Genomic DNA, 22,205 nt, shown 5'->3' with positions numbered 1-22,205 from the left:
ATTAAAAACTCATACAGGTTTAGAACAAAATGAGGGTGAATAAATGATAAAAAAAAAAAAAAAAAATTTGGGTGAACTATATAAAGTAGATAAAATGATGCTGATGAGAGTCTTCACAGAAACAGACCTTTGAACGATTAAAGACACTGGTGTGAAAGTATTTACTGAACATTTGATGATTTGAAAAAGGATGTTTTAAAGACCTTTTTCTAGTATCATTTGAAATATGTTCCTATTTGTGTTTTTATTTTTGTGTGTGTGAAAGTGTCTTTCTGTTAAATGATTTCTTGTTCGTATTGTTGAAGAGAAACACACCCACATCAGGAACTGAATTTCAGTTTATTTAAAGCCTTTAAGGAAATGAAATCACATATCAGTGCTTTCTCTCTCACACCTGACTGTACTGAAAACTTCAGGTATGTTCTCCTGTATTTATTTCTTCATATATCACTCACTTGTTTGCATTTTATAAATATATTTAAAGAGATTCATGGGACAGTTTTTAAATATTATAAAGGGAAAAAAGCTTATGTCTAGTATTTTATTTTCACTGCAAGGATTTTGTGTTGTTTGTATAGGCTGTAAAAACCCAACCAAAGTTTTTCTACATCAAAACACTCTATGTAATGTAAATAACAATTCTGTGAAAATATAATCTAGATATCTTTAATATTGACTAAGTATGATCATGACAAAGATTGAAATCAAACTTGAGATCTTATCATTAGATTGTGAGACTTTATGAAAGGCACAAAGGCAACAACAAATACAAAAACATATGTTATTATTGCTCAACAAGTATAACGTGGCATTTATTCGTAAAACAAGTGGTTGTCAATAAATTGTCTTTATAGCAAACTCAAAATAAATTATCTTCAAAATATTATTAGTTTAAAACAGAGTTTCATCCACTGCTATACTGTACGGTTTATTAGTGCTTATAAACATTAACTACTTTATACAGATCCTGGAACTGTCCAATCTCTTTTCATCAGCATCACTGTTGCATTACATCCGTGTCTGTGTACTGTACATCTCTATGTGTCTCTTGTCTTAAGATTTATAATGCTGTTACTACAATCATATTATCTAAACCTAATACAATTTATATGTTTTAGGAGAATCAAACATATGAAGTGCTTTAAATGAAATGTCAATATACAGAAGGTTTAACATGTGTTGTTTGAATGCGTCCGTGGTCACATGCATGCACATAAATACAACAGCACAGTCTTCAGATAAGTAAATCTGTTTTAGTCTCAGTATCAGTTCTCTGTAATTTAGGGAAGTAACTGCACTATTCAGCTGTAAAATGAGATCACAAAAATGATAAAAAAATAAAACATATCTACTTTATAAACATAAAACAGCAGCATTTCATAATAAAGTCTCATTCATGAACATATGCAAATGCATTAGCTAACATGAACAATGAGTAATATAGTTTTACAGCTTTTATTAGCATGTGTTCATGCCAATAAAATTAGTTTTTAAATGTATTAGTAAATATTAATATTAAGAAGTGTGAATTAAGAGCAATTGGGACATAAGGTCAAATTGAAAAAGCATTGCCTGGTGATTGAAAATAAAACAACTTTTTGGCAAAACCCTAGCTGTGGTACCACGTCATCAAAATTGCATGTCCTCTTTGGTGTGACATCACATAGGTGGGTGGGGCAAGCATTAAAAAGGAAGTTGACCCTGCAGCACATGAGGTGAGGAAAATGACATTAGCTTTAGCTAGTCTTAATAATAAGGTCATAAAATTGTCACGGCTGGTCTATTGCACAGGCATTCGATGGAGGCATGAATATGATGTAATTCTGAAACAAAATCTGTAGAAATTATGCTAATATCATGTTTCTATTTTCAGATTTATGTGTTTTATTTTGTCCCATCCATCCATATACAGTTTGGTAGATGGGACGGCATGACGGCATGATTGAATCAGACAGACTCAACCTCCTGACTTGTGCAACACATTTTTACAGTTATTTTTTACAGTCGTACATCATATTCATATTTCCACCAAAAGTTTGTGCAATATATTAGCTATGGCATTATTAAACCTAACACCAAGTTTAGCCTTGGCTTTGACTTTTTAATATATTCCTAACTAATCCTGATTAATTAAAGCTATTGCAGAGCAGAATGGTACCAGAGAGACAGGAAGAGAGATAAAGAAACAGCAATAAAGAAAAGAGTGTTTTTACAGTGTGTCTTTACAACCCAATCTCAAAGGAAGTCGTTGTATAGTCACAATATATTTGATTTAGTTATTCGTGTTCATGGACAATATGTTCTGGGGGGGGGGGGGTGTCATTGAGCACAAATGTCTTTTTAGTGTCTTTGAGCATGAATTCCTATAGATAGTTTTTCGTGTCCGTAGTACTAGCACGACTTTCTTTTGGGTGTAATTTTTATGTATTGGCTTTTTATAGTTGTTTCCTTTTTTACTATTGTCACTTGGGGTTGGGGTTAGATTTGGGGTTTGGGTTAGGATGTAATTCTATGTATTGGTTTCTATATGTTTTCCCCAACCCCAAGGGAAAATAGTTTTAATATCGGAAGAAAAACATGTAGAAACCAAAATCAAACCCCTACCCCAAGGGAGAATGATTCAAAAATAGGAAAAAACAATGAGAAAACAAAATATAAAATCACACGAAAAAGAAAGTCGTAACGGACACGAAAAACTATAGAAATTCGTGCTGAGTGAAACTACAAAAAGACATTCGTGCTCAATGACACACAAAAAACAGAATATCTTGTCCATGAACACCAATAAATAAATCAAATATTTTTTGACTATACCACGACTTGCCTTGAAATTGTGTCGGTCTTTGTTATAATAATTTATACCACAGGTCTTTTGAATGCTGTATTCTGATTGGCTGAGAAATGTTCCGTGGGTATGCATTAATTTCTGATAACCGCACACATAACTTGTCACATGTCTTAAAAATAGGCACCAGAAAACAAAATCTCTTTTTCAAAACTAACTTGTGCAATAAATCTGCTTTCAGTAGCCAAAAGCATTATGTGCTGTTCCAATCACCCAAATATTACAGAAATTACTAATTTTACATAAAAGGGTGCACTCTTAATTCTGTTATTTTTTTAGTGCTGGGTAAATATTGGACAGAATGCATGCTGGGTTGTTGTTAACTCAACCATTAGTTGAAAAAAAACAATCATTGGTTTATTTAATAACCCAGCAGAATATTTTATTATATAACCCTCCTCAGACGCAGGTATGGGCAGTATTTCAAATACATGTATTTAAAATACGTATTTGAAATACAAAATAGTATTTTGTATTTTAAAGCCTTTGAAAAAAAATGAAATGTAATTTGTATTTAAATACATTTAAGATGAGTATTTTTGTATTTTTAAAATACTCAAAATACTTTGAGCCAGTCAACCAGTCAGGGTGCTGTTTTCATGCATCAACTAGTTCAGACCAGTCAACAGAGTTCAGGTAAGCAAATATATCTGTCCAGCTTTTAGTGGGCAATAATTCAAATGTTGGAGTGGGAAATAAAGCAAAGGCGATTGAATTATTGGGGGTGATGTGATTTGTGTTATAACTGTCGCAAAAGGAAATTCAAATTCAAACTTGCCCATTGGCAGGCAGTTGCACGTTGCACGACTGAGACAGAGTGTGAAACGCTGACAAATAGGCCTACACTTTTGACTTAAAAGAAAACCACCATTTTTTAGTGTTTTGCTATGTTCTCGCCTCAACTTAGACAAATTAATACATAACTATCTATTTTCAGTGCATGGAGAAAGAGCACATAGTTTGCAGCATTTCGACCTCAGCGCGCAGTGGCATCTTTACAGGAGTGATGATGTTGCTGCGCCGGGGGTTGGGGTGCTGCAGACAAGGTGCTCTTCCGCCATATAATATAGTTCTAATTTTTTATTCACTTAAAAATAGTGTTTTATTTTGTGCCACCATACTTACTCGTGTTACTAACAGTCTTTAAATTGAGAAAACATGGAAGTGTTTGGTGGCTTCTAAATTCTTCCCTGTTTAGATCCTAAGGAATAAATGGGACTAGGCTAACTGCTAACACATTCATGACACGCTGTGCAAAGATGAAGTGCACACATTGAAAAAAGATAGGCATGTATTCATTCATCTAAGTTGAGGTAAGAACATAGTAAAATATTGGAAAAACTGTGGTGTTTTTCTTTAAAGGCACACGTGACACGGCAAGTGGTGGAATCAGCAAACATTTGCTAATTTCTTTTTAGCTTTGTGCAGTTGAAGCCTTGTTTACACTTTTGCAATTCGCATGGCTCTACTCTACGGCGTGAACCTGCTGAACCTGCAGGCTCCTCAGTAAACCTACAAGACTTTTATGCTTGACGTCCTCTCCGTTGTATAATTCTGTGAAATGACAGAGGGCAACTCGTGAGTAATTGTTCTCAAAACCATCAAAAAGCAGCGATGAGAGAAAGTAGTTTGCTGAATAATTTGTCAAACACTCGTCTCGTGAGAAGTAAATACGTGGATTTCTTCACATATAAACTGTTTAGGTTGTGGGTCGACGACACATGAAAAAGTTTATTTGAATGGGTGTTCACAAGGCTGACATGACACATCCACAATCACGACACGACACGTGTCACGAACACGAAGGAGACCTTATGGACGTTTATGACAACTGCCATTAAGTGTCATTTGTTCAATTATGTCATTTTTATTGCAAAGATGACATTGTTTGAGATGTCTTTGTTATGACAACTTGACATTAACCCATACATCATAACTTGTCATGACACAACCCAGTATCACGAAATTGCGTGACTATTTCACGCATGGACCAGCGTGACAATGTCACGCTTTGCCGCGTTTGAGCGTGAGCATGTCACGCTTTCTGTTTGTGTCGCTGTCACGTATTGGTTACTCAACTTTTTTGTCCTAATTTCTTACCATTGTCGCTTCGGTTTAGGGTTAGATTTACATAAAATGACACCCTTACCTAAACAAACTCTAACCCCAACGTCAGGTGACAATTGGTTAAAGTTTAGAAAATATAAAAGAATAAGTATTGTATCTTTTTATTTTATAAACCAATACTTAAAGTGACAAATACTTAAAGTGACATATAACACAAGCACCAAATCTAACCCTAAACCGAAGCGACAATGGTTTGAAAATAGGACAAAAAAGTTGAGTAACCAATATGTGACAGCGACACAAACAGAAAAGCGCGACATGCCCACGCTCAAACGCGCCAAAGCGCGACACTCCCACGCCGGTCCATGCGCGAAACAGTCACGCAATTTCGTGATATAGGGTTGCATGACAACTTGACATTAACCCATACATCATAACTTGTCATGACAACTTGACATTAACCCATACATCATAACTTGTCATGACAACTTGACATTAATCAAGACAACATAACTGACCACTTTTTACCAGTGATACCAATTGAATTAGTCATTAATTAAATTAATTTGATTAATTTTAATTAATCAATTAAATTAAAAATGTCATTAAGTGTTAATACTCTGTTAAACAGTTTTATAACAGCATCATGAATATTCGTCAGTTCGTAATGTTTATTTGACCAAGTATTATTAATATTTGACATAGTATTAACACTTAAGGACATTTAAATCACAGTTTAATGTAATGTTAACCCACAAAGCTAGGTAGTTTCTTAAGTTTGATAATTATTGTTTATGATTTATAACAAGTTGTGTTGTATTGGTTTATGTGTCAAGTTGTCATAACAAAGATATCTCAAACAATGTCATCTTTGCATAAAAAATTACATAATTGAGTAAATGACACTTAATGGCAGTTATAAATGACACTTACTGGCAGTTATCAATAATGTGCATAAAATCTTCTTCATGTTCATGACACATGTCATGTTAGGATTATGAAGGTGTGTCATGTCAGTCTTATGCACACCCCTTCAAGTAAAGTGTTACCAAGTTTTTTTTCTGGTTTTTTATTCAGGGCAGGGGAAAGCAAGAGGTACGTAAAATAAAACGAAAGTTTCTAAGCATTTGCACACATCTAAATGCTTTTTGGCATTCAGAAATAGACCCAGATAGATTTCAGCCTAATAGGGATACTTGCACTGAATCACCAATTTCACATGTATTTTGTGTATTTTCAAAATACAAAATACTGTATTTGTATTTAAATAAATTTTTTGACACAGTATTTTGTATTTGTATTTGAAATACATTTCCATGTATTTATGCCCATCTCTGCTCAGGCGGATAGGCAACATCTTCATTATTAAAGAAATGTTTCATGTGTTGGGCTGATGGTTTAAATTTATGGCCAGAAGCCTTACAATAAACCGGAAATTTAAAAACTGTCCCATGATGATAGAAGTATTGTTAATTGTTAGTTAATGTTAACTGGTGTATTAACTTATATAAACATATACAACCTCATTGTTAACTGTCAGATTTGGTGTTCAATAATTACAGTGATCTCTTCATGTATCAAATGTTTTACCTGAGGTCTTTTAAGATTTAAATGAAATCTTGAATTTGAGTGAAACTGTGTGAGATGTTTTTGTCTGAACAGGAGCTGAATGATGCGGCTGTTTGTTTTCTTCTTACTGATGTTAACACAAACATGTTCAGCTTATCCAGCATTAAAAGTTCAACTGTTACATAAGAGTTTGACAGACGGTAAGATCTTCACAACACAAACAGTATAAACTTCGTTTGTATATAAAAAATGTATATCTACAAACGCAGCTAAACTGAGTTTTAAGAGCAGATGATATCAACTATAAACTTCAAATATGAAAGCTTTCCTAAACACGGCAAGCATTTTGCTTCAATGCCACATTTATTAGTCCATTAAACTTTGGATTAAATTCATAAGTTGAAAAGCACATGTATAAAAGTGATTTAAAACTTTATAAACACACACTGATATTATTGACTGACACCTTTACAGAAATAATAAATACAACAGTATCTTTTTGAGCCAGTAACTGATCCTGAATCAGACACAAAGTCCACAGCAGCATTATACAGATCCATTACAGATTTACAGAAACCAAAATATGAATAATACAGCACAAACGGTACATCAGTTATATATTATTGTATATATACAGTAAGTACCCATGTGTTGTGGTATGTGATGTTGTGTGTGTTTCTCAGGGTCTCAGATGATGTCTGTGTGGATACAACAGAAACTGAAGAGCACTGAAATCGCAGATGTCCATGGCAAGTTGGACATCCTGATCGGCACTGTAGACTACACTTTATCAAAGCAAGTACATGACCAACCGAATAAAAGTGTTAGAAACTAAACTGACCTGGAAACCACCAGATGAAAGGAAAACAGTAAGGCTAAGAAACACATGGGGCATAAAATGCTGCGTACCCTTAAGAAAAAAAGTGTAGTAGCCATGTTTTTTTTTGGTGTATTGATTACTATTAGCAAAACCATGTTTTTAGTACACTAACCATGGTTTAACTTTGTTTTTTTAAAAACCATGGTTGTCAAAACCATGGTTATTTTGTGATTACAATCATTTCTCAAAAGCCTGTAAGCGTGATTTATTGAATGACTTCACTTTCAGATGTGAATGATCTTGAATTGTGTTCAGTTTAAGATCTCCGCCTTTAATCTTACAGCAAAAATGGCTTATATTTTTCAAAAACCTGCAGAAATCGAACAAGCAAAAGTGTGAACGTCTGCTCAGACCATGACGTGGTCCACTTTTTCACATCAAAGACAAGTTTTTGTAAATCTGAACGTTGCAGTGGATTTCTGCTTACGCACACTTTACGATAAATTTTGTGCATATGCACGCATTATTTGAAATGATAACTTTCAATAACTCAAAAACTTCAGTGCTGGCTTACAGTTGTCAGAAGAAAAGTGTGAGATTTATTTTAACAGACTTAATTAACAGGCGTAATTTAGATAATTGTTTGACATGTTTATTGGGTATCTAGGAGATACGAGTTGAATTGGAGTAAAGCCATACACAAAATTCAGCGCTAGGCTGTTGAGGTTGGTGTCGCCACGACATGTCTTAACTTTCACAATACAGTGAGCTGAAAGAATATCTCTGATCGTGTATGCCTGCCATATCCAAATCCTTTTGAAGACTGCATGAATCTATATTTATCCTTCTCATCCCCTTACATTAGTTCATGCATTCTCTTACACTGCAAAAAATTATTTTCAAGAAAACAAATTCTAAAAATTCTTAAATTAAGATGTTTTTTCATGATGAGCAAAAAAAAAAAAAAATCTGCCAATGGGGTAAGCAAAAAAAATCTTGAACATTTCCTTACCCCATTGGCAGATTTTTTTTGCTTGTTTTATGCACAAAATGACTTAAATTTGATAGTTTTGGTCTAAAAACTTAGACTTGTTTTCTTGGGTCATTTTGCTCATCAAGAAAAAGCATCTTAATTTTAGAATTTTAGATATTTTAACTGAAAAAAGACAAAAATACAAATAATTTTTTTTCTTGAAAATCATTTTTTGCAGTGTATTTTTCTAAAATGTGGGGAATATTTTTTTAGATATGACTTTAACTGGTGTAAATTTAAATAATAATGATGGTGTATATTTAGTTATACCACGGGGCTGTTGAATGCTGTATTCTGATTGAGAAATGTTTCACGGGTATGCATTATTTTTCGATTACCACACACCTAACTTGTCAAATGTCTTAAAAATAGGCACCAGACCAATGTAGGTGGTATAAGCAGAATAATTGATGACAGGCCAATTGAATTATAAGAAAATAATGCACGCCCAAGGTGGTAATGCGGCACGACGCGAGGCGGAGTTACAAAGCAAGTGTGCAATATTTTCAAATAATTCAAAGTCAATTATTTTGCTTATAACATGTTTACCACATATATTACACACCTCATGGATTAATACATTATATTTATGTATATTTTCTTGTTTATGGGCTGGGAGGGGACATTTAGTTGAGTGAAAGTAAAAACAACGCAGATAAACTGTAAACTTTTTCTTTCTTTTGTTTTTTCCTTTAAAATATCATTGGTGCTTAATATTCTCAAAGCCTGATCATGTAAGACTTAAGACGATAAGATCTCAACCTCTGTATCTAAGATCACATCCAAACACAACTCTAAAAAGCAAGACTTGACAAGAAGTGTGTGTAATGTTTTGCAGTTCCCATATAATCCTGAAAGACCTGAAATTGATACTGGCAATACTCACCAGTAGCTCCTACTTTTCTGCAATATCTTTTGTATTTGATGAATATTGTGTTAAATTTTTTGTTTTATGAACTATTAACTGCTCTGTTGTTTCTCCTTGCAGTATATGGATTAGGCAGAGCAGCATGTCAGATCTTGTGATGGAGTTTGTAGAGGGTACAGGTGTATCTGTGATGGTCAGTCAGCTGTCATTGGCTGTCACAGGAGACTGGGCGACACACTTTGGACTCATGTAAGTGGTCAGTGAATTACTGAAGTCTGGTATATTCCCATCTGTGATATCACTTTCACTAAGTGATAGACTGCATACCAAAACACTTTACAAATGCACAGTCTAAACAACAACTTGTCGTGTGACTAGTATTATTTATAACATTATTTACAGTTTTGTGGTAATTCATATGAAAATTGTAGCAGTCATGACCATGTAAGAAAATGAAAGCTACAGATGACACATTTGTGAAATCATCTGGTTGTTGGAAGTCAAGTCTTTGTGTTTATCTGATTATGCAACTTGAGAATAGAAAGTAAGTGGATGAGACACCTGAGTCTGTTTGATATGTAATAAATGAATGTGAAGTCTAGTGAAGCAGAGAGGTGAGCTACTATCTGTGTCTGTCTGCAGTCACGATGGAGGTTCATTTGATCTGGCTGTGCACAACATCAATATCAATCTGCTCCTGCTGTTCAGTGATGATGAGTCTGGTCGCCTCTTCATCTCCTCTGTCTCCTGCACTGATGATGTTGGAGGAGTAGACGTGACGTTTCATGGTGGAGCGAGGTGCGTCCAGTACAAAACCAAGTCTTGGTAAAATATTGAAAAAATGATGCCAGATTTTTTGTACCACTGTGTTGGGTGCTCCTGTAGCTCAGTGGTAGATGTATTGTGTTTACAGTGCAAAAGCTCATGGGTCAAGTGAACAGACATACAGATAAATGTATACCTTAAAATGGACTTTAGGTTGTGTCGGATAAAAGCGTCTGCATAAATGTAATATGCTTTAACACTTTCTACTCATCTGTGTTCTCCTGCAGCGTTTTGTTTAAGCCCTTTGACAGTAAAATCAGAGGAATAATCGTAAACACGATTCGTGAACAGGTTTGTCGTGATTTAAGACATATATGCCGAATTTACACCATTACTTGTTTTTCATGCTTGTAATTTGAGATTTTGTTATTGGCTTTAGATTTGCCCAACAATTAAGCAAGTGATTGATGATGTAGAGATGCATCTACAGGAGATGCCAGGTACTGACAAGAGTTCCTCCTCACACTTTAGTTACTTCACTGCAAAAATCAACTTTCTTATTTAATATTTTTGTCTTGTTTTCAATACAAATATACAAAAATTCTGAAATCAAGATTTATTTTCTTTATGAGCAAAATTACCTAAGAAAATAAGTCTAGTCTTTAGACAAAAAATATCAAATTTAGGCGATTTTGTGCTTACAACGAGGAAAAAAATCTGCCAATGAGGTAAGGAAAATTTTCTTGAATTTAGTGTTTAAGAAAAAAGTTAACTTATTTCAAGATTTTTTTCTTGTACCATTGGCAGATTATTTTGCTTTTTTTAAGCAAAAATTTAACTAAATTTGATATTTTTGTCTAAAAACTAGAATTATTTTCTTAGGTCATTTTGCTCATCAAGACAATGCCTCTCATTTAAGAATTATTCGATATTTGTACTTAAAACAAGACAAAAATACAAAGTCATTTTTTTGCAGTGTTTAGTGATAAAAAATAGACATTTTCAGCACGAAATTACTACGACTTTCCTTTCATGACAGTCTGAGAGAATTTCGGTTCCGATGTTTGTCTCAGATTATCATGTAATGTGTGATGTTTTCAGTTAAAATTTTACATCTCCTGATGTACTCACAAGCAAATTGGAGCCTCTTCAATCATGGATTTAAAATCAGAAAAATAACATCAGTACATTCACAACAGCCAATGGGGGATGGAGATAAATGACCTTTTGAAATAGCAGAGACGGAGAAATGGCTTGTGGAAGTGTGGAAACAATATGGAGCAGGCAGCCAGGGAGCTTGTTGTTATAGCAGAAATAAACATAATAGCGTGTACTAAACAGGATAGCAGCAGGTTGTTATGGCAAAATAAGCCCAGACAGTGTGATCAGGATCTGACGCACAGCGGAGGGTCTTGTATTACACTGAAGGGGCTTATAACCGCTTATTACACAGCTATTTACCTCATAAGTAAGGTAAGGAACCTTAAATATTCATTTGAAGTATTTTATTTGCTCATTATTAACAAATGCAGACCTTTCGCGAGGAAAACCCCTTACTTTTGGTTTTAAGATAAGACAAGACATTAAAATGTCACGAACACAAAATGTTATATATGTTATTAAAATACATATTTATATGTAATTTTGTGTAATATTAAGGGCCCTATTTTAACAATCTAAGCATATTGTCTAAAGCGCACGGCGCAACATCTAAATGGGCGTGTTCAATGCCACTTTTGCTAATTTAACGACGGGAAAAATGGTTTGTGCGCCGAGGGCACGGTCGAAAAGGGTTGTTCCTATTCTCCTAATGATTAATGGGAGTATTTTGGGCATAACGTGCAATAAACCAATGAGAGTCTCATCTCTCATTCCCTTTAAAAGCCAGTTGCACCTATAATAATCCCTATTTAGATGACGGACTTTGTAAACTGAAAAACTAAGCGGAGGAAAAAGACCCCTAGTTTAAGAATAATGTAAAAAAATGTGTTGTTTTCATTTTTACTGAAATGTAAATTTTTTGGATTAAAACCTTTAAAAAGCCTTTTTCTTTCAGTCATAGAAGTACAAATAGCAGGCTTTTAATAGCTGTAAATGGTTTGATATCCTACATAACCATTGTAATCTCATAAAATAATTTGCGCCGGGTTGAAACTAGCCAAAGACACTTGCATCGCACATTGCGCTGCATTGCGCCGGGTGTACACTGCAAAAAATTATTTTCAAGAAAAACATTTCTTAGTATTTTTGTCTTGGTTTCAGTAAAAATATCTAAAAATTCTTAAATTAAATGCTTTTTCTTTATGAGCAAAACGACCCAAGAAAATAAGTCTAGTTTTTAGACCAAAAAGAAAAATTCAAGAAAAATTTGCTTACATCCTTGGCACATTTTTTCCCTTGTTTTATGCACAAAATCACTTAAATTTGATATTTTTGGGCTAATAATTAGACTTGTTTTCTTCAATCTGTTCATCAAAAAAGCATCTTAATTTAAGAATTTTTAGATATTTTTTACTGAAAACAAGACAAAAATACTAAGAATTTTTTTTCTTGAAAATCATTTTTTGCAGCCCTACATCTGTACCTGTCAAAATGATTTGCAGCTGTGTGTTATCATTTTGAGCGGTTGTTATCTGGGAATAACAAACCTACAAAAGTTGTGACTGGCCAATCAGAATCAAGCATTTAAGAGAGCCATGTGGTAATACTGATTAAAAACATAATTGAAAGCATAATATTCTGATTGAACTTTTCCTCCTGTGCTGATTTTACAGAAATGTACTATATGTCAAGGCAACTGATTAGTGAGCACATTTAATTTCTGACTGAATTTCTGGGGATATTGTTCACGCTGCTTATAATCATATCATTCTGGACTAAAATCCTAACTCATATTTAATACATTAAAAACATCCTGGCAGGCCTTTGTGAATATCATGGAGCTGCAATGTACAGTAATTGGCTATGATATTAAAAACAAAATACTTTTTGCAGCTGCTAAGAAAATCTTTTACAATGTTTGTTATCTGTTTTAGTCAAAGTAGCTGTGGATCAGTATATAGATCTGAGCATCCCTCTCACATCCTCTCCCTTTGTGACAAATGACAACATTCAATTGGATATAAAGGTAAAGCCTAGTAAAGCATTTCTGATGATTTATTTCATTTTATCATTTGTCAAATAAATTCATATAATGATGGAAGGCCAAGAACATGTCAATGCCACAGCCTCCTCTTTGTGTTTGTAAGGATTTTAAACTGTTGTTGTTGATGTGACAGGGTGAGTTCTACAGCAAAATCTCTCCGTCTGAACCGCCTTTCTATGCTCAAGACTTTGACCTGCAGTACACAGACGACTACATGATCTCATTGGGTGTATCTGAGTTCTTCATTAATTCAGCAGCATATTCATACTTCAGCTCTGGAGTTTTTCAGATTAACATTAAAGATGAAATGGTGAGGAAGCTTTCCTTTAAAATGGGTATTTTACACTGCAATGACATCCTTAGCATAATGTATCTAACAGCTAATCTTTGATCATCACCATCAGGTTTGTACACAATCTATTTAAAGACATTAGTGTATAAGTAAATAATAATATTTTATTTGTATAAATAATGACAATTGTGAAAATAATATTAATAATCAGTCAATTTGAAATAATTTTTAAATAATCATTCAATATTGAACCGTGTCAATCATAGATACCAAAGAGTTTGCCAATCCACCTAAACACCCGGCAGTTTAGCATCTTTATTCCACAGGTGAGTATACAGTTAATACAGGTCATTTTACACACACAAAGAGAGACACAGGGTGACAACACTAAAGATGATCAAATATAAGAGTTTGATTTTGGATTCCAATAGATTTATTTGTCTTCCATAATGGAAAAATAATCAAGAATCAGTGAAGTGACCCTAAACGTGTGTTTGCTTGTGTAAGTACAGAGCATTAACTGTTTTCAGATGAATAATGTGGATTGTGATTTGTATTCAGCTTGCCACATTATATCCAGACACAGAGATGCAGGTGCTGTTATATGCCAGCGAGACACCGCTGTTCTTCTTCAATCCAGGAGAGCTGGACCTTCATGTACCGGCATCAGCAAAGTTCTCTGCTGTTAAACAGGATGGCAGTCTCGTACCTCTCTTCAGACTGGATGTGGTGAGTTTAAAGAGCACCTATTGTCCGATTCACGTTTTTACATTTCCTTTGGTGTGTAAGTGTGTGTTAGTACATGTTAACGATATGCAAATGGTACAAACCCCAAAGTAAACGGTGACGCGAGTTATCGTCTCCAGCGGAAATCTCTTTTCTTGGACTACTACAAACAGTGGCGTGTTTACCCTTTTGGGGGCCCTATGCAAAGTCCAAGAACCAAGGCCCCCCATGCCCCAGCATTGCCCAAGATTTTTCAATTGAATTGCACAACAATAATATTCAGTATATAGAATTAAGTGAGATATATATAAACCAAGTTTATTTTGTTTTACACTGCTTAAAATAACACTAAATTGTTACAGTTTGGCATGACAAAAATTCTTGGTATAAAAAAAATGTTCCGCGCCCCTCTCAGATATTTCTTTTGCAAATGTATTACAGGATGTATTTAAAACAATGTAATTAATACTGCAACTTCAGTGTCTGACATCTTACTAAGAAAACTAAATGAGGAAAAAGAGAAAGCATTAGGTTATTATTCAGACTGATCTAACAAACTGAACTAACAAACACCAGCAAAGAACATTGTAAGTTGGTTATTGCTTGAATTCATGGATGGGAATCACATAACTCTCATGTTCATATTGTAAAAACAAACTTAATGTGAGATACAACAAGCATATAGACTAGACATACACTAAAGATGAGATTTTAATGACAACGATGAGATACAGAATATGATTTATGTATTTTAGACATTATTTAAACCCCTGAGTGGTGTCTTTATCATGTTTATACCTGTACGAGTGTGGAACAAAATATGCGTGTCACAGATCAAACCAAACCACCAATCACAAGTGTGACGCCCAAAGTCTTTAAAGTAAAACTGACCATCGAGTGAATGTTGTGCAGTTACGAGAGCACAGAGAGAGTCAAGCGAGCGCTCATTCCAGCACTTGTGTGGCTGCTTTTGTGCGCGCTGTGCTGAGGTGCGCTGTCCCGTAGAGTTCGCTCATCTGCGCGCTCGCGAGGACGCTTGTCCTTTTTGTGCGCACGACTTTTGGGTCTGATTAAACGCCATAGCCGCGCATATAATTGGTTCACGCAGCGCAGATCACTCGAGTGGCGCAGTTTCGTCCTTCTTTTGATGGGTTCGGCTTCCCATACTATATGTGCCCTCGCGAGGATGCGCGCATATATTATTCTGCGTGCATACTTGCACATCTCTCGCTCGTGCGTGCTTTATCCGTGCCTTAGATTTGGGTCTGAATAAACGTAACATACTTTCGCACACCTTGTGGCCAGTAGGGGGCCCCCAAGCACACGAGGCCCTACGCAATTGCGTGGTTTGCATGGTGGGTAAACACGCCACTGACAACAAACACACGAATTGTAGGCAACAGTTTACTTCCTGGGATTGCACTGCAAAAAATGATTTTCTAGAAAAAATATCTAAAAAGAAAAAGCATCTTAATTTAAGAATTTTTGTCAGGAAGTACGAATGAATCCAATCGTAGATGATGTCGGGGTAACAGAAACACTTTATTAACATGCACAAGAAAACAAAACCCTTGTGGGGGTTCACAACAAGAAACACGAAGAACAGGCAATCACATAACATAAAACTAGACTAGACTTGAAACCTTGGCTAGATACTTCACATGAAACACTAAACAACACCAAATAAACCCACACAGAATTAAGGACAAGATGACATTAAATAAAGAGAACTAAACAAGATAACGAGGGGGAACAGGTAAAGGGAGAAAACCAATGATAATTCACAAACAGGAGAACGAGGGGGCGGGGACAATAAACAAGACACCGGAGGCACATGTCCCAATAAGCAAGGCCATGAGCCTACACATAGAGCCTGGGACTGCCAGAACCCTGCCATCATGACTTGATATAAATACAAAACCAGACTCCTTGGCAGGATCCTGACAATTCTGAGATATTTTTTACTGAAAACAAGACAAAAATACTAAGATATGTTTTTCTTGATAATCATTTTTTGCAGTGTGGTGATGTAGACAAGACCACTATTATCATAATTCCTCCGCTTCGGACTCACAGTCTGTTAGTTAACTCAATGCTTATTGCATTGCATTGTGACCGAATCTTTCAAACATGGTAAAGAGCATCACATTTCCAGCTGACGTATTCAGGCCAACTCCCTGATCGGAGGCAAGTTAGTGCTTGTTGCAGTTGGTGATGCATGTTAAAGTGCACTGCCATGTGATCCGATCTCGAGGTCACAGATGCTGAGATATTTTAGACCCTGTTTGATATTATTGTCACATGATCTATTACTGTGTAACATTAAATGACAAAGTGGAACTGATCCACCCAGATAGCAATTGTCACAGTGAGGCAGGCAAGATAAGGCAGCGGATCCATATGCAATAAAGTTTGTTTATAAAAAGCCAAAAGCATACAAAGCAGAACGGAAACGAAGAACGGAACACAGGACACAAAACACAGGACAGCAAACAATACTCAACAAAGGACATCTGAAACACTTGTGGGTAAACGAGATAACAAGACACACCTCGGAAACGATCAACACGAGGACCAATGAACAAAAGAACTATGCAGAAATACAGACATGGATGACAATACAGAACTTCAAAATAAGAGTACAAGACTGGGGAAACACAAGCCATGACTGTGATATAGCAATAAACTCTGAGACGTATCCATACTGTTGCTATCTGGGCAGTATAAATAGCAGTGGCGGCCGGTGACTACTTTAATCGAGGGTGCTCGGTGAGAAGTTCGTCACAACATGTATGTAGCCCATCATGTGTGTGGTTCCTTTTTTCAAAATATGTGTTCTGCGCCTCAAGAGATCCTGTGTGGATCACGTGTTTTGTCAAAATAAGTGCCTGCAGACGCGTCTAGGGGGTTTATGATGGAAGAGACCCTTGCGTTTGCCAGATACTCGCATAATCTCATGCGTAATCAGAATTTATTGTTAAGGGAGTGTCTTGCGTGTACTTTGTGAACGTGAACGTCTCTTTTGTCATGGACGGTTTTGACGCGTGTGCAGCAGGCACTTATTTTGACAAAACATGTGATGCATACAGGATCTCTTGGCGCGCAGAACACGTATTTTGAGAAAAGGAACCACACACATGACACTCTTATTTTGAATTAGCGCCCCTCAGTTGAGCATTCACGAGCCGCCACTGATAAATGGTATAAATGAATAAATGGAGAAAGGCTGGTTAAGTTCTCATGGGAATTTTTGAAGTTTTGGACCGTACCACTGTTGTTTTTTGCTCAGTTATGCCCACTGCTACAACAGGAAAATGACAAGAAACTTTTGTTGTGTAGTGTAGTGTGTTTGCCTTAAAACACAAACAAGAGACATTGAGATCAGCAGAGCTTCAGTTTATTCAGGGTTCCCGCGGGGTCTTAAAAAGTCTTAAAAAGTCTAAAATTCAGAATGTTAAATTTAAGGCCTTAAAAAGTCTTAAAAACACCCAGATTTTTATCCCAGGTCTTAAATTTAATTTACCCAAATCTTAAATTTCTTACCTCTTTTCATTCCCAAAAAGCGTTGTCCGCAGAATATAAAATAGTAATTTAAAACGCTGAAGAACTAACTTAATCAGTGGCGAAGGCAGAAAGTGTATGATGGTGGGTCTCTAAAAAGAAACGTTCCGCACTTTGTCATAATCCACGCAAATCGTGCCTTAAGCTATATTTCAGGTGTTGTGATCTGACTGTTTACTGTGGGTTTGGCGAGAAACAATCCTTAAACTTAGTTCTGTATAAGCAAAAATCTTTTTCGGGGTAATTTATAAGCCCGTGGCTTACCTGAGCATTTGCCAGGTTCTGAAACATAGAGGACACAGAAGCGAACAAAAATCAATGCTGCTTTATTGAAAATCAACTAAAACAGTCGTGCCGTCGAGTCACGAGCCACCAACAGCGTGTCAACTTTAGTGTTACACAGTTTTATATTTTAGACCTTAATATTGCTCTTTGCTGCGATGCACTTGAACCTCGCTTTCCCTTCAGCTCTCCACAAACAGCAGCGATTGGCAGACCGAAAACAAGAAAGTACCGTAATTAGCCATATATTTCAAAAAAGTGCAATTGTTTTCTTTTAGGAACAATTCAAACTTTTTGATTGCGCAAATGCTTCAGGAGTTACGGTTAAATGAACAGCGGTAGATCAGAGCCCTTTCGCATAGGCAGGCTGCTGCATACGGCATCGCCTGGTTTATTTAAGTTAACTGAGCATTACATTCGCAAGTCATAAGCATATTACAACAATTAACGATTAACTAAGAATAATAATCAATATTTTAAAGTTAATTTCAAAGTTAATATTCTGAAATAAGACCCTTTCTGAAATAAGAAATGCGACCCTTCGGATTGAGAAACGGTCTTAGTGGATAACGTTAGCAGCACATATCAAACAGCCTTTTAATGGTAAATTTCATTTTCTTAATGCAGATTCATCCGTTATTGTGTAATTAGAGAGGCTATTAAACCTGATGGCAGTATATAGTGCATATTTATGCATAAAACGTATGGGTGGAGTGTTTTTTTGGCTCTGTGATTCTGTATTCAATTAAATGCAATACATTAATTTATTAATAACTTGTATTAATAAAATGCATGTAATAATGCTTTTAGGGATTAATAATAATTGAAAGTGATCTTTTGTTCTTTGTATATTTATAAACAGGCACAAGATATATACACAGCACACAGTCAGTTGTACATTAAACATTATGGGGTGGTTTCCCGGGCAGGGATTAGCTTAAACCAGGACTAGGTCTTAGTTTAATTATGACATATATAACTAGTTTGAATAAGCATGCCTTACTAAAACCATTACTTGTGTGCATTTTGATGTATTTTAAGATATGTCAGTGCAAATTGTTTTCAAGTTTGGAAAGCTCTTATCCCTGTCTGGGAAACCTCCCCTATAAGCTTACGTACTACAGAGTGTGATGCATTTTAAAGCTTTAAAGTTGTATGAGGCAGTGTAAAACTAGGCACAAACCAGCAGCTGACCATACTAACTGATCTAATATTAGTGAATTTTATTTGTCAAAAAACATTGTTGATAGAATTTTATAAAAATACTACTTACACATTTTAGTGTGATGTATAAATATTGTAAATCAATGCATTTCTTGACTATTAATTAAGAAAAATCACAGCTCTTTGCATCTAACTCAATGTATATCAATGGCTCACTATGAGCCATTTTTGGGCTTCCATTGTCAGAAGTCTCTTCCTAAAGGGCTATGGGTAAAATTTGTCGGCGCCAACACTTGCGGTCTAATAGAGTTAAGCATAATGTATGTCCATGTATTTTGATTATCTGTTTTAAAACTGCGTTCATTTTATATTTTTCTATAACTGAATCAATAAAAATAGAACGTTTTAAGAATTTCTGAGATCATTTGAATGCTTCTAGTAATGTGTCGTGTTGGTCTTAAATTTTACTCATAATGGTCTTAAAAGGTCTTAAAAAGGTCTTAAATTTAACTTGCTGAAACCTGCAAGAACCCTGGTTTATAACAGTGTTGAATCTCTGACTTCAGGATGGCTTTTTCAGTGGAAACGCTCAGATTGAAAACAAACGCCTGACCGGAGCTGTTAAAATGAACAAGTGAGTTTTTGTGCTGTTTTGAAATACTATCAGTTTTTATTTTCCGCTGGGTTATCACTAAATAATTGTCGGTATTGTCTTATTTTATTTTTCATAGATCTTTTAAAAAATGAGAAAATTAATCTATTTATCCTCTATCTCTTGCCCTGACCAATGCATGAAGTTTAACTCTGAATCTTGGATCATCTGAAATTGGTGATTTCAAGGTAAGATTTACAAGAAGACAAATGGCTCTTATAATTTTTTTTATCATATAAGAAACCTGTAATAATGTTAAGTTTCATTTTGTCATTGTTCAGACAGCACCACTTGAACAAGCGATAAAGATGGCAATGAGCATGTTTGTACTTCCAAAATTAAATGGTAAGAATTTCTATTTACTTTATATACACTCAGTTTATACTCTACAGAATTTTTTATAAACAATGTCTGACCATTATTGACTTTAGGATGTATAAATGCTCTTGCCAACAAAATAAATGATTACATTTTACTTTAAAAATAATGTAAATTTTATGGTAGAGGTGTTAGTGAGACCAGCAGGGGGTGCTCACCCTGCGGTCTGTGTGGGTCCTAACATCCCAATATAGTGATGGGGACACTATACTGTCAAAAAAGCACTGTCTTTCGAATGAGACGTTAAACCGAGGTCCCGACTCTCTGTGGGCGTTAAAAATCCCAGGATGTCATTCGAAAAAGAGTAGGGGTGTGTCCCGGCATCCTGGCGAGACTTGCCCATTGGCCTACTAATCATCCCCTCATACTAATTGGCAATATCACTCAGTCTTCTCTCCACTAATAAGCTGGTGTGTGGTGGGCGTTCTGGCGCAATATGGCTGCCGTCGCATCATCCAGGTGGATGCTGCACATTGGTGGTTGAGGAGATTCCCCCAGTCATATGTAAAGCACTTTGAGGTCTGCAGAAAAAGCGCTATATAAATGTAACAAATTATTCTGAATAAGTGTACTTTTTATTTTAGAGAAGCTGAAGAATGGCATTCCCTTACCTGTGCTGAAGGACTTCAGTCTGATTAATACTAACATGCTCATTAAAAATGTGAGTGTAGTGTTTGCATTGTGTTTGCTTTTTATAGGTTTATTTAATGCTGACACAATAGAACGGTGTGAAGACCTTATCAAAACACATTACATCATTGCTGGAATATAATGTATGCTTGCATTTTTAGAAGAGACCTCTGTTAATTGGTTTCTGTAAGTTTAGCATCAGTAAATAAATGTTTGGACTCACAGTACTGTAATACCACAAGGGTTAGATGTGCTGCTTGAGGAATCAAATATCTTTTTGTGTTGTGGTTATATTGCTGGAGTTTTGAGGATCTGGACTGGATCCTGAGCCATCACCCCATTAGGGAGTTGTGTTATCACTGTGTTAGCTACTGAAGCTGAAACCTTCTGCAATGATGTGTGTGGCTTTTAAATGATTTACTGTTGTACAGTCCTGATGCCAAGTTGTTACTTTTTTTCAGGGATTTGTGATCATTTTGACAGATGTTGAAACCACGCCAGGCAATCTCAGCATTTTTTTCTGGGACTAGTCAGGCCAGAATGTGCCAAACAAATACACACCTGTGAACTGATCATGTCAGAATGTAATAATGATAGAAATGATGGAAACTAAATTAGAATATTCTTTAATATTCAAATGTTCACATTGCAAAAAATGAATTTCTTACTTTTATTATTTTTTGTCTTGTTTTCAGTAGAAATATCAAAAACATTCTTAAATCAAGATGTATTTTCTTGATGATCAAAATCCCCAAGAAAATAAGTCTAGTTTTTAGACCAAAAATATTCAATTTAAGTGAATGTGTGCTTAAACCAAGCAAATATATCTGCCAATGGAGTAAGAAATAAGTTAACTTTTTTTCTTAAACACTTAATTCAAAAAAATTCTCACACAATTGGCAGATATTTTTGCTTTTTTGAACACAAATTTACTTATGATTTTTTTTGTCTAAAAACTAGATTAAATCTTGGTTTGGGAATTTTTATATATTTCTATTGAAACCAAGACAAAAATACTAAGTAAGAAAGTCATTTTTTTGCAGTGCAGCTTTAAGACTGCATTTGGCATAATGCTGTTTTCTAAAGAAGGTGTTTTTTCCGGTTTTGTTTTAAAAGCACTGCAGAAAATCTGTGTCTAAATGTAAACTCAGAAGAAATCATCAATAAAACCAGTTTATTTTCGTCAGTCTCTGTCATTATTGCTCTTATCAGATACAAATGATTTGATCTTGTTGTCTGATCACAGCTGTATCTCTTTACTGGTGTTACTCAACCTCAATGCCACCTTTGATAGCATCTACCACAGCATTCTCTTGAATAGGCTGGAAAAATATGTTGGGGTTATAGGAAGTGCACTGGCATGCATGGCTTAAATTGTCATTTTCTGACAAATTCCAATTTGTAGCTA

General features: G+C 35.3%; 1 protein-coding gene across 2 annotated transcripts; it reads left to right on the top strand.

Moving 5' to 3' along the window:
* The first annotated feature begins 360 nt into the window (after nucleotides 1-360).
* On the top strand, nucleotides 361-21,983 carry LOC129451881 (bactericidal permeability-increasing protein). Of its 2 annotated transcripts, none has more exons than XM_055215367.2 (16): nucleotides 361-416; nucleotides 6,575-6,681; nucleotides 7,165-7,276; nucleotides 9,323-9,451; nucleotides 9,845-10,000; nucleotides 10,255-10,318; nucleotides 10,407-10,467; nucleotides 13,003-13,094; nucleotides 13,246-13,422; nucleotides 13,671-13,730; nucleotides 13,966-14,133; nucleotides 19,704-19,771; nucleotides 19,935-19,977; nucleotides 20,071-20,134; nucleotides 20,752-20,828; nucleotides 21,259-21,983. In XM_055215367.2, exons 2-16 carry the CDS (start codon nucleotides 6,582-6,584, stop codon nucleotides 21,325-21,327), a joined length of 1,440 nt encoding a protein of 479 aa, XP_055071342.2. In that variant the 5' UTR covers nucleotides 361-416; nucleotides 6,575-6,581; the 3' UTR covers nucleotides 21,328-21,983. The 2 variants fall into 2 exon arrangements, with proteins under 2 accessions (XP_055071342.2, XP_055071343.2); XM_055215368.2 differs by lacking the exon at nucleotides 361-416 and adding an exon at nucleotides 1,684-1,715.
* Nucleotides 21,984-22,205: the final 222 nt, after the last annotated feature.

This window comes from Misgurnus anguillicaudatus, chromosome 17 (genome assembly GCF_027580225.2).
Source record: "Misgurnus anguillicaudatus chromosome 17, ASM2758022v2, whole genome shotgun sequence".
Lineage (NCBI taxonomy): Eukaryota > Metazoa > Chordata > Actinopteri > Cypriniformes > Cobitidae > Misgurnus > Misgurnus anguillicaudatus.
The sequence above is the reverse complement of the archived record's forward strand: the minus strand, read 5'-3'. Positions and strand labels throughout refer to the sequence as shown.

Bases quoted from the DNA above. Each gene is read 5' to 3' on its own strand.
- LOC129451881 (XM_055215367.2), top strand. From the start codon at position 6,582: ATGATGCGGCTGTTTGTTTTCTTCTTACTGATGTTAACACAAACATGT. The intron at 9,452-9,844 runs GTAAGTGGTCAG...GTCTGTCTGCAG, and splicing joins GCGACACACTTTGGACTCAT to TCACGATGGAGGTTCATTTG. The intron at 14,134-19,703 runs GTGAGTTTAAAG...CTCTGACTTCAG, and splicing joins CTCTCTTCAGACTGGATGTG to GATGGCTTTTTCAGTGGAAA.